The 16,086-nt window shown below is 33.1% G+C and overlaps 1 protein-coding gene across 2 annotated transcripts in view; it reads left to right on the top strand.

Annotated features, from left to right (window-relative positions):
• LOC127832279 (protein-serine O-palmitoleoyltransferase porcupine-like) overlaps positions 1-15,020 on the top strand; it is a 36,263-nt gene extending 21,243 nt beyond the window's left edge. For both annotated transcript variants that reach the window (XM_052357679.1, XM_052357680.1), the window contains exons 9-14: positions 2,029-2,129; positions 2,951-3,027; positions 5,827-5,890; positions 6,692-6,777; positions 7,126-7,230; positions 9,453-15,020. In XM_052357679.1, the coding sequence (XP_052213639.1) occupies positions 2,029-2,129; positions 2,951-3,027; positions 5,827-5,890; positions 6,692-6,777; positions 7,126-7,230; positions 9,453-9,551 (532 nt within the window). In that variant the 3' untranslated portion in view covers positions 9,552-15,020. The remainder of the gene's footprint in view (positions 1-2,028; positions 2,130-2,950; positions 3,028-5,826; positions 5,891-6,691; positions 6,778-7,125; positions 7,231-9,452) is intronic.
• Positions 15,021-16,086: the final 1,066 nt, after the last annotated feature.

Below are 16,086 nucleotides of genomic sequence, written 5' to 3'. Positions count from 1 at the left end.
AATAACAGCATGGCGTCATAAACCACCCGTGGTAGATGCCTGATCATTGAACACCATGTATGGTACCTCAATGTCTTATCGTTGAAGAAGTATTACGTAGTCATTTCTAAGACTAATGTAACGCCAAATACTCAAACTAAATACTGTATAGATATTAGCCAGTTTTAATCATAATAATACAGTGAATGCTGGACATTCGTCCTAGCCTATTTTTCACACAGGCGGACATTCGTCCCTATGTTTTTGACAACCTGAACATTCGTGCCTTCGTTATTTTGACAATGAACAATGCACATAATGTTTCCTATATAATTTTGACAGCCTGGACATTCGTTTCTTCGTTATTTGGACAGCCCGGAGATTAGTTCCTGAATTATTGCTATCCCGGTCATTATTATCACATTTTATCAAAATAATGTGGCACTTTTATCCGGTATTTAAATATGTCGTTATTGAAATAGTTAAAAATAATGTTCTCATATTTTGAGTATATTTTATATTGTGTGTATTTTATATTGTTGTAAGATTTTATCGTGATCATGAGAATGATAACGTTAAAAAATAAACAAATATATCGACTTACACTGAGATCTGTAATTTGCCAAAATGCAGAATTCTGGGCGTATATATGTCTGGTATGTCAAAATAATGTTAAAACGATTGTCCGGGATGTTTAAATAGCGTGGAAATGAATGTCCTGGTAGTTAAAACAACGTATGAACTAATGTCCGCCTTGTCAAAGTTAGCGTAACAATTTTCCCTGTGAAAGAATATTCGGATACATAATTAAGTGCTTAATACTTATATATACATTTGAAATATTTATTAGCTTTTATGCTAAACACGAAACCTATTTAGCAGGTACAGCTAAAATAAAACTCCGTCCTTACATAGACTTATAAAGAGTGTTCGTTAGTTAATGGAAGAACACAATTAAAACACGAATTTTCATTTACCACAACGGGGTTCAAGAATGTTTCGGAAAGATCAAGACACACACACACACTAGAGAGATTTATGACATGATGTAGCATATATTTATCACTCATAATCACGTTTAAAGAGAAATCAAGTTGCATGCATAGACAGTTCAGTTCACCTGTATAAAAGAATTCTTCAATATTGTATTTCATTTTAAAAGAACATTAATAAAAGTTAAACGAAAAACGACACAACATTCATCATGTGCTTTGCATTTTCTATTGCTTTTTCTTATGATTGATTTAACACACATTTTACACGTTCGATCGTTCGTGAAAAATAGTACAGACTAACAAACATACCTTTGAGAATTTAAGTTATATAATAACCTTTTGTATTATACGACTTGTATATCTTTGTTTTGTGCAATTATCAATGTTTATTCTTCAGATCACATTTGCTTGAGGATAATGGGTATCTTGAATTTGAAACAAGATTAAATAAAATGTATATACAGGTATACACTAGTGGTACTATATACTATGGCTTTGAAATATGACTTGGGTGTGAGAATGTTTATTTCATAACCCCTCATCAATTTATTGACTTAACAACACATCCATATATGCATATGTTTGCCGTAATTGTAACCAGTGTCAGTGCTCATGAAAATCCCAAATGAAAATAATAAAATTCAACTGGTTTATAATCATCGATATGCTCCGCAAAAGATCTATACACGTTAAGCCTCATTCTGAAATTCGACCCGTCACATGATATCTAAAAATAGCAACAGCGGTAGTGTTGTGAAACTGGTCTATTAACAAATAAGTGTTTATACAGTTAAACACAACAACACAGTACCCAACAGTCAACACAGTACCCAACAAAGTACAAATCAAATTTTCATACAATTAGACACAACGCTGTACCCAATGTGCTCATCAACCTATATACAATTAACAACAACATAGTATGAATGTTCACATCAACTAATTGTTTTGTATTGTGAGAACCCAATGCAAAATGTGTTTTGAAATGGAAGTGCTCTGTTCATAAATCACATTTCAATTTGACATGTACTGTGTATCTGTCTCTTACTTACAGGGACTTGCGCGTGAGTAAACCATTACAGATTGAACTACCAAGGTCCTTAGTTGAAGTGGTCACCAACTGGAATATACCGATGCATAATTGGCTTAAAAATTGTACGTTTACAGAATTATTATTGGATTATGTGTTTGTTAATGATTTCATGCAAAAGAAATGCAAATTGACAGCAAAACATCTGGCTATGACCATTTAATAATTTACATATATATGATCTGGCTTGAGTTGTCATATCATACCATATTTTATTAAACGAGTTCAGGAATTTTGTTAGTAAGCTCGCCAAAGGCTCGCTTACTAACGAATTTCCTGGACGAGTTTAACAAAATATGGTATGATATGACAACGAGCATCTTTTTTATCACATACTTTAAAATGAGCAAATAAATAAATATTTACACAAACATAATGATAAATCCAGAATATTGTTTACATTTCTTGACGTAATTTGCCATTGCAACGTCATTTCAGCAAAATAACAAAGTGCGATTGGTCAATTGAACGAAAACTAAGCAAATGAAAATGCTTAAAAAGTATATTACACATGTGTAAGATAAAAATATTCATAATGGTTATATTAGATGGATAACAGGGTATGGCATTTGATATTTATATGAAAAGGCCTTTGAATCCTTAAAGAAACATGCATACATTCCTAGAGAAAACACACCTTTGAAAAGAGTTAATTTAAAAGGATAAATTTAGTGTGAATCACCTTTCTAAAACATAGTGAAGTCATTGAGGCTAACTGATGCATTATAAAAGAAAACAATTGTGGATTGTTTTTAAATGAAAAACTGTTGCATAAAGGCTCACTTATCGTTAATCTTTTTTTTTTATTTGTTCAAGAAATAAAATACCAACATTCAATTCAACGTTTTTGAAGTGTTTGACACAGTTTATTTCTCTTTACTTTCAGATGTTTTTAAATCAGCTAGGCCCTTAGGAAATTTTGCTGCGGTATTTTTAACCTATATAGCCAGTGCTTTATTGCATGTAAGTATTTCATATTTAGCTAACCTGAGCACAAATTACTCAAGTTTAGCTATTGTGATCACCTAATGTCTGGCCTCTGGCATCATTCAATGTGCGTTGTGCGGTGTCATTTGTTAGAACATTACCACTCTAGAGGCCAAATTGTTCAACCCATCTTGAAACTTTGTAAGAATTCCCATGATCTTGCGAGGCTACAAAATTGCCATTTTGTCACAAACAAAATTGGGAACAAATATAAAATGAAGTACCAAGATTACAGAGAATGAAACAAACATATGATTTAGATCTTCTTTCCAATCAGTTGAATAAAATATGTTTCTACCTTCTCTGTTAATCGGTACAATAATGCATTTGAGATATCTCCAAATTGAAGATTTTTGCTTTATTTTCCAAAATGACAGTTTCTGCTGCACGAAAGGTTTGTTGTCAGATTTTACAGTAATAAAGGATATCAGAATGTTAGTCTTGATATTTCTAGGCTGAGTTAACATCTTGTCATGTGCGACCAAAAGTAGGTCGCCTGGTCAAATCTTATAAAAAACTTTTTACAGCTCTAAAGGCCACATTTATGACTTGATCTCAACAAAACTTTGTTCAGAATGTTTATCTTGACAATTTCTAACCCTTTGCATGCTGGGAAATTTGTCGTCTGCTTAAATGTTGTCTGCTGAATTTCTAAAATTAGCATTTTCTTCAAATTTTTTTCAAAGAATACTGTCAGAATAGCAAACAGTTTGGATCCTGATGAGACGCCACGTTTTGTGGCGTCTTTTCTGGATCCAAACTGTTTGCAAAGGCCTTTAAAATTCGGTTCCCGCACTGAAAGGGCTTAGCTGAGTTTGAATATGGGTCACATGAGTCCAAAGATAAAGTCATCTGGTCAAATCTTACATTACTTTTGTTTTTACTCCAGAGGCCACATTTATAACTTAACTGTAATAAAACTTGGTCAGAATGTATATCTTGACTGCATCTAGACAGAGTTTGAATATAGGTCGAGTGTGTTAAAAAATGGTGATATGGTCAAATTTAAGAAAAACTTTTGTTACTGCACTAGATGACAAGTTTATGACTCAATCTTGTTTAGATTGTTTATTTTGACAAGTTTATTTTAACAATATCAAAACCATGTACGATTCTGGTTCATGCGGGGTCAAAAACTTGGTCACCCGGGCCATTTTCAACAAATGTTGTACCTTTATCTCAGGTGCGCGCTTTAGGACCATCATGGCCCTCTTGTTTTAAATTGTTTAACAGCAACATATTGGCCTTAACAGTTTTTAGCTTGACTATTATATATGAAATATATATAGTGGAGCTATCCTATTCAACCCGGCGTCGGCGTTTCCATTAGCATGCAAATGTTAAAGTTTTCGTACTACCCCAATTATTTTCATTGTCCCTTGACATATTGCTTTCATATTTTGCATACTTGTTTACAAACATGACCCCAACCTATAAACAAGAGCAGACAACTATATCAAGCATTTTGTCATAATTATGGCCCCTTTTCCACTTAGAATATGCAGCAAATGTTAAAGTTTTCATACTACCCCATTTATTTTCATTGTCCCTTGACATTTTGCTCTCATTTTTTGCATACTTGTTGACCAACATCACCCCAACCTATAAACAAGAGCAGACAACTCTATCAAGCATTTTGTCATAATTATTGCCCTTTTTATACTTAGAATATGCATATTATTGATAAATCTATGTTAAAGTTTGCGTACTACCCCAAATATTTCCTATATCCTTTGACATATTGCTTTTATATGTTGCATACTTGTTTACCAGCATGACCCCAACATATAAACAAGAGCAGACCACTGTATCAAGCAATTTGACATAATTATGGCCCCTTGTACTCTTAGATATTTGAACATTTTGCTTAAATTGCCATAACTTCTTTATTTATGAACACATTTTATTATTACTTTGACAAAACAACACTTACCTGAATACCACAATGGATTCCATTCCACCCAAGCAATACCTCACGCCTCTACCCAGAATCCCTTCCCCCCCCCCCCCAACCTCCCCCCCAAACCCCCCTCCCCATTTTTTTTTTAAACATCATCTAATAAATTACCACACCCCACATTATACCCCCTCTCACCCCCCATTTTTTTTGTTTTAAACATCATCTAATAAATTACCACGCCAAATATTATACCTCCCTCTCGCCCCCCTACCCCCCCCCCCATTTTTATTTATTCCTTTTTTTTTTTGAAAGATCGTCTAATAAATGACCACACCCCACATTATACCCCCTCTCACCCCCCAAAAATAAAAGACCACACCCCACATTATACCCCCTCTCAACCCCCCCCCCCCCCCCTTGTTTATTTTTGAAAGATCATTTCTAAGAAATTATTGAATATGAACAATATCCCCATGATGGCTTACGTTATACTGTCAAGCACTCAAATAGTAGAGCGCGCTGTCCTCTGACAGCTTTTGTTGTTAAATCTGCTTGACTGCAGTAAGCAAGACAGATTTTAGTCCCCAACTTACAATTACATAAAATACTGATGAATGGAACTGGTTTTAAAAAGTTTTGTCTTTCATATGTTAGTACTTTTAGTTAATGCAAAGTAAATATAAACATCTTTTGTAGTACTAAGCTAAATCACGAGACATTTTAAATTTAAAAGTGTGTTAAAGCCTTTGCAGGTAAATGTGCCTCATTTAAAATTGTTCATATTAATTATCAAATCAAAAATGCAATAATCATTAAGACTTATAACAATGTGCATAAAAGTTTCTTTTACTGACATTTTTTTATATTTATTTCAGGGATTGAATTTCCAGCTTGCTGCTGTTCTGTTATCTTTAGGTGTCTATACCTATGTTGAATATGGTAAGTCAGTCTTTGTTTAAATGATTTTGTTGATTATGTATTTAATGAATTAAGGATATTTAAGTAAGCAAATTCAAACTTTATCTTAACAGTAATGGTATAACAGTGAACAGTCGTATGCTCTCTAGTTGTTATATGACTGTTAACACTTTGCATGCTGGGAAATTTGTCGTCTGATAAAATGTCTTCTGCTGAATTTCAAAAATAACCATTTTTTTCGATTTTTTTTCAAAGAATACTATCAGAATAGCAAACAGTTTGGATCCTGATGAGACGCCACGTTCTGGATCCAAACTGTTTGCAAAGGCCTTCAAAATTCGGTTCCAGCACTTAAAGAGTTAAATGGATAGGCAGTTTGTCGGCTTCAAGGAAGTTTCTTAATAACTCAATTAGTTCAAATGTTATCATCATTTAACTTTGCAATTATGTTTATGGGCATAATATCTCTGCCAAGTTAGCATACCAGCAAGATTGCATGAAACGCTTGCTCTTGAATTCGGTCAAGGCCAAGGTCACTGTTATTAGGAAATAGAATAAGGTTTCCACTAGATCATTTAAGTTGGGAAGGATGAGCTACAAGGGAATTTTGTGCGAGTCACATGTAGCTTACCTGCAGAGCTACATGTAGCTTACCTGCAGAGCTAGCTAGGTTTAAGGTCAAGGTCACTGTTACAAAAATAGAAAACAGTTTCCATAGAATTACTTTAGCATGGAGGAGTTGCACTCAAATTTTGTTAATAGGTTGCTTTCTTGTAGATCAAGCACTGTAATTTTAAATATTGATTTTTTTTTTATTTTCAGTATTTAGAAATAAATTAGCAGTCATTTTTGAGGCTTGTGTGAAAGCTAAGAGATGCACAGATGGATGTTCACATGTATATAAACATGTAAGTACTTGTAGATAATCTGGAATGTCACTCTGTACAATTTTAAATGTAATTTATAGTACACGTAACTTGATTAAAATATTATGTGTGACCTGTAAAAACTATGCCATGAAAGTTTTCCATTTTGTTGAGATAACAATTACAAGAGATTGTGTAAGGATAGTTGGTTGTGTTAGGGCAAATACATTTTTATGAGAGAAAGTTTGACCTTGTTTAGCAGACTTACAGGTGACTTCTGATTTTTTTTATTCAAAAACCAATAAGAATATTTAAAGAGTAAGATTTTGTTAGCAACTTGTATGAAATTAATGTTGGAGCATTTTGACAATTATTTTTTTTCCCTTGCAGAATCATCCCTATGTGATTTTTACAAATGTGTTGTTTGGTTGTCTTGCTATATTCCACCTCACGTATCTTGGGCTGATGTTTGATACTAGCTCTCAGGATGAAGTGGTAAGTATAGATAAACATAGGTTTGGTACCAATGAAGATAATTTATTATCATGTGTATATGTAATATAGTTATTATTTTTAATGGCAAGTGAATCACCATAAAAAATCAACCACATGCTCTTTGTCTGTTACCAATGAAGAAAATTAATTATGATATGTACATGTAATATAGTTATAATTTTTAATGGCAAGTGAATCGCCATAAAAAATCAACCACATGCTCTTTGTCTGAGTTTTGGAATACATGTATAGCAAAATCTGATGTTGTCCAATATTGACTTTTGACAAACTATTTGTCTGTGTGTACTTTGCCTGTACAGCTTTACTTACTGTGGTTTGCCTGTACAGCTTTACTTACTATGAACACAATATAATTTATCAGATTCTTTTTTTGGTGTTTTTTTGTAAGGTCAACCACAAATCAAATTTTCTATGAATGATTATAACGGAAGTAATATATCAGGTGTACGAAAGAAACCCAAAAACAGCATAGCGGAAGAAACCCCCTTTCACATTTTGCATACGCGGAAGAAACACCCTGGCTAGTTTTGCATATACAGAATAAACCCCCTTCCATAGTGGAACAAACCCCCTTCCATAATGAAATCAGTGGCAAACACAAAATGCCCGCAGGAAGCCATGATGTACTATACAAGTAAAAGAAAGTAATTTTAGTGTTAAACAAGTGCAATACAAATTCACACGAGCCGCACTTTTTCGAAGGATAATAAAAGGAACCGTTCATGACACAACTTCTCATTAAAAACAACTTGTGAACAAACGGCCAGTACACTTCTTTAATCATCACAAAGCAGTTTGGAAATAGATTTCCGCACCTTCATTTAATTATATTCCAGGTCCTGAAATGTACTGGCTATTGTAGATAATGATGAGAAATTGTGTCATGATCGGCGCCTTTCATTCATTTCCGAAAAAGTGTGGCACGTGTGAATTTATGTACAGTTCTTAACCAGGTTTTCGGAAGGAAAAAATTGGTTATTAGATTGGCCAATGTCGGCAGGCGGACGGGTGGACGGGCGGCCATTACTTTGTCGTTCATTGTGAGATTTTAAAATCATTTGTTCACCATCATTAGACGGTGTGTTGTGCTAAGAATTACGTCGATATCTCCAAGGTCAAGATCACACTTTGAGTTCAAAGGTAAAAAATGTGTATAAATGAGCTTGTCCAGGCCATAACTATGTCATTCATTGTGAGATTTTAAAATCATTTGGCACATTTGTTCACCATCATTGGATGGTGTGTCGCACAAAAAAATTACATCAATATCTCCAAGGTCATGGTCACCACGACTAAAAATAGATTTATTTTGAAATAAAGGGGGTTAATTATAAACAATCAGTTCAGTTTGAGTTGTCTCCCTTTATCAGACTATTTTCAAATTGAAAACCTGGTTTTGTGACATTTTTTGTCCCTTGTTTTTATTATATTTGCTCGATTCATTGGTATGTATATATAAACTCATGTCTCAAGCACCCGCAGTAGTATTATACTTTGTACTGATACTCATAAATAAACGAGTCTTTTTCTAAAAAACATTCATCTAAGATTCACAGCTTGAATGTATAATGTAGTGATACTTATGTGAGCATGTTTGATCAATTAATAAAATTGTAATATGCAATACGTTTATTATTGCTTCAAACAGGAAAATTGTGAATCGAATTGCGTGTCAAAGGTTATCAAACAGTTTGGATAACAGTTAGGAAGGTGGTTTATTCCGTCTGTCTGAAAACTGGAAGGGAATGTGTTCCGCTAGGGGTGTTTTTTCCGTGTATGCAAACTGTGAAAGGGGGTTTCTTCCGTTATGCCGTTTTTAGGGAAGGGTGTTTCTTCCGAAGGGGTTTATTCCGGGATTCCATATATCAAGGAGTAAATAAATCCACTAATTTAAGACAAAACAAAAAGGTCAATTTTTGACAATCCATGACATTGAATGTCAATGGAATAAAATGCATTCAAAGAATTCAAGACTATTCACAAGTTTCACTTGTTTGTACATGCTTTGCAAACTGTTATTAGTGCTAAATGAAGTTATACAATTGAACATATGATATGCCAGAAACACAAAACCAGATATAGAATTTGATTTGAAGAAACATTTTATTGAGCTTTGAACACATCATTTGCAATAATGTAAACAGTGCAGGTACATGTGTCTACTGAAACTGCTTCTTCAGTCTCTTCATGTTGTGTTCCAGGGATACAGCATGGAACACACTCTCAAGAAATGGTCGGCACTTAACTTCATCAGCCATTGGGTAGTGTTGGGAACATACCTCTTCAACATCATGATTTGAACAATTTTTGTCATGGAAAATTACTTTAAATTACTTATTAATTTACTTTCTAGTGAGTGGACCCTTGACGTTATAAGCCACTGGTTGTTCTTGGAAGTTTTCCTTTTCAAATTTTGATATGAATGAGGTTTGTTTCTAGAGAGATTATTCCGCAAAACAAAATGGCCAACTCTCAGCTGTAAAATGCGATGGTTGGTCTTTTGATTGTTCTTTTACAATATCATGATATTAATCATACATGCCATAATTTTTTAGACCAATTCCGGGACATTGAGTTAAATTGTCCGGGACTTTTGCCAATTTTCCGGGACATGTATAAAATGTAGCGATATTTAAAGACATATGCATTTTTGGTACGTTTTTTTTTGTTTCGCATCGTTAATAGCAAAAGTTCGAAAGCCTATCCGAAATACACTTGATCTATTAACGTCAAATTAAACATTTCTACTTCCGTTACTAGATACAAGCCACGTGTTTTCAGTGTAAGCGTTCTAAACATAGATGGTGACGTCACTGCGTTATTGTTATTAAGACCGGTGTGTGTAACGCGTAGTTGTTGATACGCCTTTATTCATTTATAACATTTATATAATAAAAAATACAACAATACAGTACCGTTAGATCGTCAACTCAAATCAATTCACAATAGTTTTTTTAACGTTATGTTTACTGGGGGTTTAGAACAAGACAATAATAAACCGTGTGAGGATGACGTTTTTATATGCTTTCTTTTTTACTCAACTTCTTTGTCGGTTAAACGTGCGAACATAAACTGCTTTTAATTTTTTACTCCGCGATATTGGACTTAAGATGTGTGAACAACTATCCTTTGCCCTTACGCAGCGGGAAATAATGACGTAGTAGATTAAAGTCAATTTACAACCACATTAAACAATGCCGCCTTTTTTTGTTTGACCGCGAACGTGAGACAATCGATATAATAACAGGACCCCTGTTAATTGATCGATTTTGACACGTAGCGTAGTCTGCCTATTCGGGTAGGCATTGTCATGGAGACGCTGCAGATATACTAGTACACAGATTCGAGGTGCAGTTAAGCTTAAGATAAGGTACATGTATTTATGGATTTTGTAAATTCCGGGACATTTGACAGATTTCCGGGACAGCGGGACAAGTCTTCATTTCCGGGACTGTCCCGGACAATCCGGGACGTATGGCATGCATGTATTAATCATAAGAAATATATTAATCATAGATCATATATTAATACTTAATATTGTTTATGATAAACCCTAGGTTGTTTTGTCAAAGAATTTTTTTTCATTTTTGTATTTTATGATTTTTTAAATATAAAATATGTGGTAATCCTTGCAATAATTTCTATCAGTAAGGGTTACACAATGTTGTTATTATTGATGGAATGCCGTAAATTTTGGCTTGAAGGATGCCTGTTTTTCAGATACAAAAAAGTAAGGTCCTTATTTGTTGAAAAAAGTTGCAATTTAAGTGTGTCAAATTTACCAAAAACTACTATTATGAACATAAAAATGTTGTTTCTGACACTTCCTCTTTCGGATACAATAGAAATGCAGGTCCATATTTGTGGAAACATGTTGAAAATTTAAATGTGTCTAATATACCCAAAATTAAAATTCACGTCATTTGTTTACTGATGCCGTTACTTTTGTTGTTATGCACATCACAAAGCAGTTCTGACACTTACTCTGATGCATTTTATATTTTTGTAAAAAGGAACATTTGTGATGTATAAGTTTTGAAAATACATACATATTAAAAAGTATTATACTTATACATTATTCTTAGATGTGTAATATATCAATTACAAATTTATTATTAAATTGTCTTAGTGTAGATAGAACAAATAGGAGTTGTTGCTTATAAACCGATCATACACACCTTAGAAAAGAATTTGATGAAATAAAAGTAGGCTGATGCGCAATAAGTAAGTTTTGGCAAGTTAAAGAAGCATTCAATATATATGCCGGTGCAGAGTGATGAATGTTTAATGTATGACACTTAACCCTTCCAGTGCGGGAACCGAATTTTAAAGGCCTTTGCAAACAGTTTGGATCCAGATGAGACGCCACAGAACGTGGTGTCTCATCAGGATCCAAACTGTTTGCTATTCTGATAGTATTCTTTGAAAAAAAAATCGAAGAAAATGCTAATTTTAGAAATTCAGCAGACAACATTTAAGCAGAAGACAAATTTCCCAGCATTCAAAGGGTTAAATATTTGGGTGACTTTTGTTTTTAAGCTTAAAATTCCAACTTTTAGAATTGTTTGTAAATATCAAATCGCGATGTTATTGCACTGGCTTATCAGGAATGACACTTTCTGCCTTTGCTGGATTTTTATTGAGAAAATTCTTCTTTTGAAAGAAGAATTCCATGATAGCAGGAAGTGTTGTCCCTGATTAACTCTTTCAGTGCGGAAACCGAATTTTGAAGGCCTGTGCAAACAGTTTGGATCCAGATTTGACGCCACAGAACGTGGCGTCTCATTAGGATCCAAACTGTTTGCTATTCTGATAGTATTCTTTGAAAACAAAATGAAGAAAATGCTAATAAAAAAAATTCAGCAGCCGACATTTTTGCAGACAAATTTCCCAGCATGCAAAGGGTTAACATGTGCAGACTGAGCAGGCTCATATGGGACAACACTGTATGCTCATGCATTAAACCTGGCTTACCCAGAACACAGCTTATATATAGTCTCATGTAATCAGTCATGTTTATTTATTTAAAAAAAATATTAACTTGCATGAAGTGTTTCAAAGTCATAATGTGTTTTGTTTAATATTGTTAACAATCTGATGTATTTCTTGTTGGCACTTTCTACAAATAGTTTAAATATTTGTATTAAATGGTGATGCTCGTACACTTTTTTCTTAGTCAGTAAATTTATCTCAATCAATACGATTTCTTTATATTGCGGTTAAAACTGCCCTAATAATTAAGATGCACCAGCAAACAAATGTGACAAAAAAAGTCTGCTTTCTTATTGAGTTATTGTTGATTCTTATAAATAATGACCTTCATATATAAACCAAGAACAAAATTAGTGGTAAACTACTTAATAACCGTCTAAGCGTGACAACAGGATAGTTTAATACAGTTTTCATTTAAATGACAACAATTTTTGAATCTGTCAAATTTCAATGATTAATTTCTCAATTGTTTATTTATAGGTCAACAATGTCTTGTCATTTTAATGCATGGCTCTTAAACAACTTAGCTTACATCCTCACGGTTTCATGCTTATAATTACAATTTAAAGGATTCATTATTATATATGCAAGCTATCCTTGTAGCAGTACTTGAATGTTCATGCCTGAATGTTTAACATTCTCACTTATATTGAAATTATAAGCAATCTTAACCCTTTCAGTGCTGTAACCAAATTTTGAAGGCCTTTGCAAACAGTTTTGATCCAGACGAGACACCACAGGATGTGGTGTCTCATCTGGATCCAAACTGTTTGTTATTCTTATAGTATTCTTTGAAAAAAATGAAGAAAATGCTAATTTTAGCAATTCAGCAGACGACATTTTAGCACTCAGTTTTATATCCAGTAGGGATAAAGATATACATATTTCATAGTATTGGTGTATACGACAGTTATAACTATGTAGTGAATTCGTATTTGTAAACTTTGATAAAGCCCGTTTGGGCGAAATATTAATAAAAGAGTGTTTTTACTATGAGACATTTTAGCAGACGACAAATTTCCCAGCATGCAAAGGGTTAAAGGGTGATATGCAATGTTATGTTGTTCTGATGTGCAGTCTGAAAATTAAGCAAGATGTGTTTGTGAAACACTATGCCCCCCCATATATTTGACCTTTGACCTTGAAGGATGACCTTGTATAGACTGGGGGACATAAAAGAACAATTTACGTCTCAAGCAAACAATAGTCTGCTTATATATTTCTAGACGTCTGAACTCCTATTTTATAATTGTTTTAATTTTTGTGGATACAAACTTTCTTAATGTATGTCAGCCTATCTTGCCTGTTATTAACATTTTTTTTAACTTGTAACTGCAGCGTCTGATGGTATTGTCAGTAAAATCTAGTTGCAACAAAGCAATGTAATGTCCGTCTATAAGAAAACAAATATTGGTGATTTTGAAGTGCAATATAAATCTGCTTGAATTATAACTCTGCCCTTAAATAAATGGATTTATACTAAAATACAATATTGATGAAAGACACTGCCTTTTAATTCAATCCAAAAATTAAAAAATGTTTAAAACAAGCAAAGCCAATGAAGGTCCACCTTAAATAATTTTTAAGTCAATCAAATATATCCAGGCTTGTCGACCTATTTTTAACAAGATATACTTCTGCATTAATCTGTGATGGTTATCAGTTATATTAGCCTCACTTGTAATCTAGAATCAGACTGACCAATCATGTGCTAGCCAGTCTAGCCTTTTACACAGGAGGCCGATTTATTAAAATGTTTCCACTAATAAAAGCCAGAAGGTGATGCATCATCATTGGCCTTTTCTTTTTTTTATTAACAATATGCTGTAAAGAAATTTTGTTTGTATTGGCTGATACTTGTAGATACCGAAACTTACAACTAACAGCAAATTGTGCCAAAAATATTATCTTATACATGGAGTATGTGTACCAAAGATTGTAAAAACAATGTACATATTTAATGATTATATGTAAAATGTTAGTATTATATACTGTATGCCTCAGAAAGGAGACATATTAAATAAACAATCATCACTGTCAAAGATCAAAAATGTCATTTATTATATATATAGTAAGGTTTAGTTCTCGTTTAAATTTGCCGAAAATTTAGAGCCACATTCAAACATCACTGAATTAGCTAAGGTATATTGTCATTCAGTCATAAAAATGTACTATTTTCATATTTTGGGAGATATGGTCTGGTTTTTGCTAAAATTCCAACTTAAAAAATGCCAGTGTTTATCTATGTGACTTCCTGAGCATAAATTATGTAAATGAGCTTCAAGGATTTATTGCAAATGTTTGCGATCAAACATGAAGTAGATTATATGTCCATTTCATAATTCCAATTGATAATAGGTATATGTTAATAGTTCACTAGGTTTGGTATAATTTAGTCACTCAATTTAAGTTGGAATAATAGTATGCTGTCATTAGTAATACCAAACCTGCACTACTTCAGTTGATTGTTTGATTCTTTCATATGGCTGCTTGAAATTGTATACAAATTATATTTATATGTGCCACACTTTTTGTTAGCTGTCATCAGTTATTGTCATTGTTGTTAAACTGTTAATATACATGTAGGTTTATTTTTGTTTGTGTTAAGAAGTTAAATGTATTGTTTACATTATTATACTTATTTATGTGAGCACGTGTTGTGTGCTAGATTTGTAACTTTTAAATGCTTTAGCAATTGTATAATAAATGATACGAAGCAGGCTTGTATTAAGTGCTTCAAAGACGGATGTTTTGTATTAAAATATATTATGGATAAATATGCCTTTGTTTTCTGATGCACAACATCTTGGATATGGCCATATATTTTCCAATTATAATGAATTTTCACATGTTTCTGACAGATTTAATAATTATTGCACAAAAGAAATACAGCTTTGATGATAAAGCCTCTTTTGTCAGCAACAAAAAGCTGACTTGTCAAGCAAATTCGTTTAATTGATATCCCCCGCAAAATTAATTATGTTTATGGATGGGTGTAGAACTAAAAGAAAAGGTATAAGTAAAGGGTTGTGCCTTTTGTTGATTTTTTTTAAAACTCATTTGTACCTGTGATGGGTTTGCAGACAATAAAATGCAGATAGTATATTTTTCTTGAATCAATCAACATTGATAGTATCATGACAAAAGAAGAAATTGCTTGTTATGAGCATTTTCTTAAATAGAAATCTTACATACCGAGTTTTTGCCCTGAAAAGTAACGACATACTAAAATAACAAAGGACAATAACTCAAAACTAAGACAGAGGAGGGTTCGTGAGCTTTCAATATTTATTTAGGTGAAATAAAAAGTCTTGCCTTTTCCACGAAAACATTCAATCTTAATATACACTAAATTTTCAGAATGTTTCAGAGTGAACACAACATCAGCCATGACATACGTGGAAATAACATAAATAAGTTTTTAAGGTTAATCATCTATCATTGTGTACGACCTTAAATGAAGCATTTGTGTAACCTTGACCCATGATGTGAATCGTACGACCTTACATGAAGTATAATGTGACGTTGACCTTATCCCTAGACATGAACCTTGACCTTAACCCTAGACATGAATCTTACATGACACACAGCAAGGAAGAAGATGGAGAAGAATTATGGAAGGTTATTACAGAATCCACCGATGCATAGTAAAATAATGGCTAAATAGTAAATAATTCTACAAATGTGTGACCTTTGATGTGTGACCTTGACTTTGGTAAAAAACACATAGGTCTTGCATTGCCTGATAATTGAGAACAATTACATCAGGACATTTTGAGAATCCATTTAAGTATGGTAGAATCCTTACCAAATAAGGCATATTTAATCAAAATGTGTGATTTT

Source organism: Dreissena polymorpha, chromosome 5 (assembly GCF_020536995.1).
Source record: "Dreissena polymorpha isolate Duluth1 chromosome 5, UMN_Dpol_1.0, whole genome shotgun sequence".
In the NCBI taxonomy this organism is placed as follows: Eukaryota; Metazoa; Mollusca; class Bivalvia; order Myida; family Dreissenidae; genus Dreissena; species Dreissena polymorpha.
This window is presented reverse-complemented; position numbering and strand designations above follow the sequence as displayed.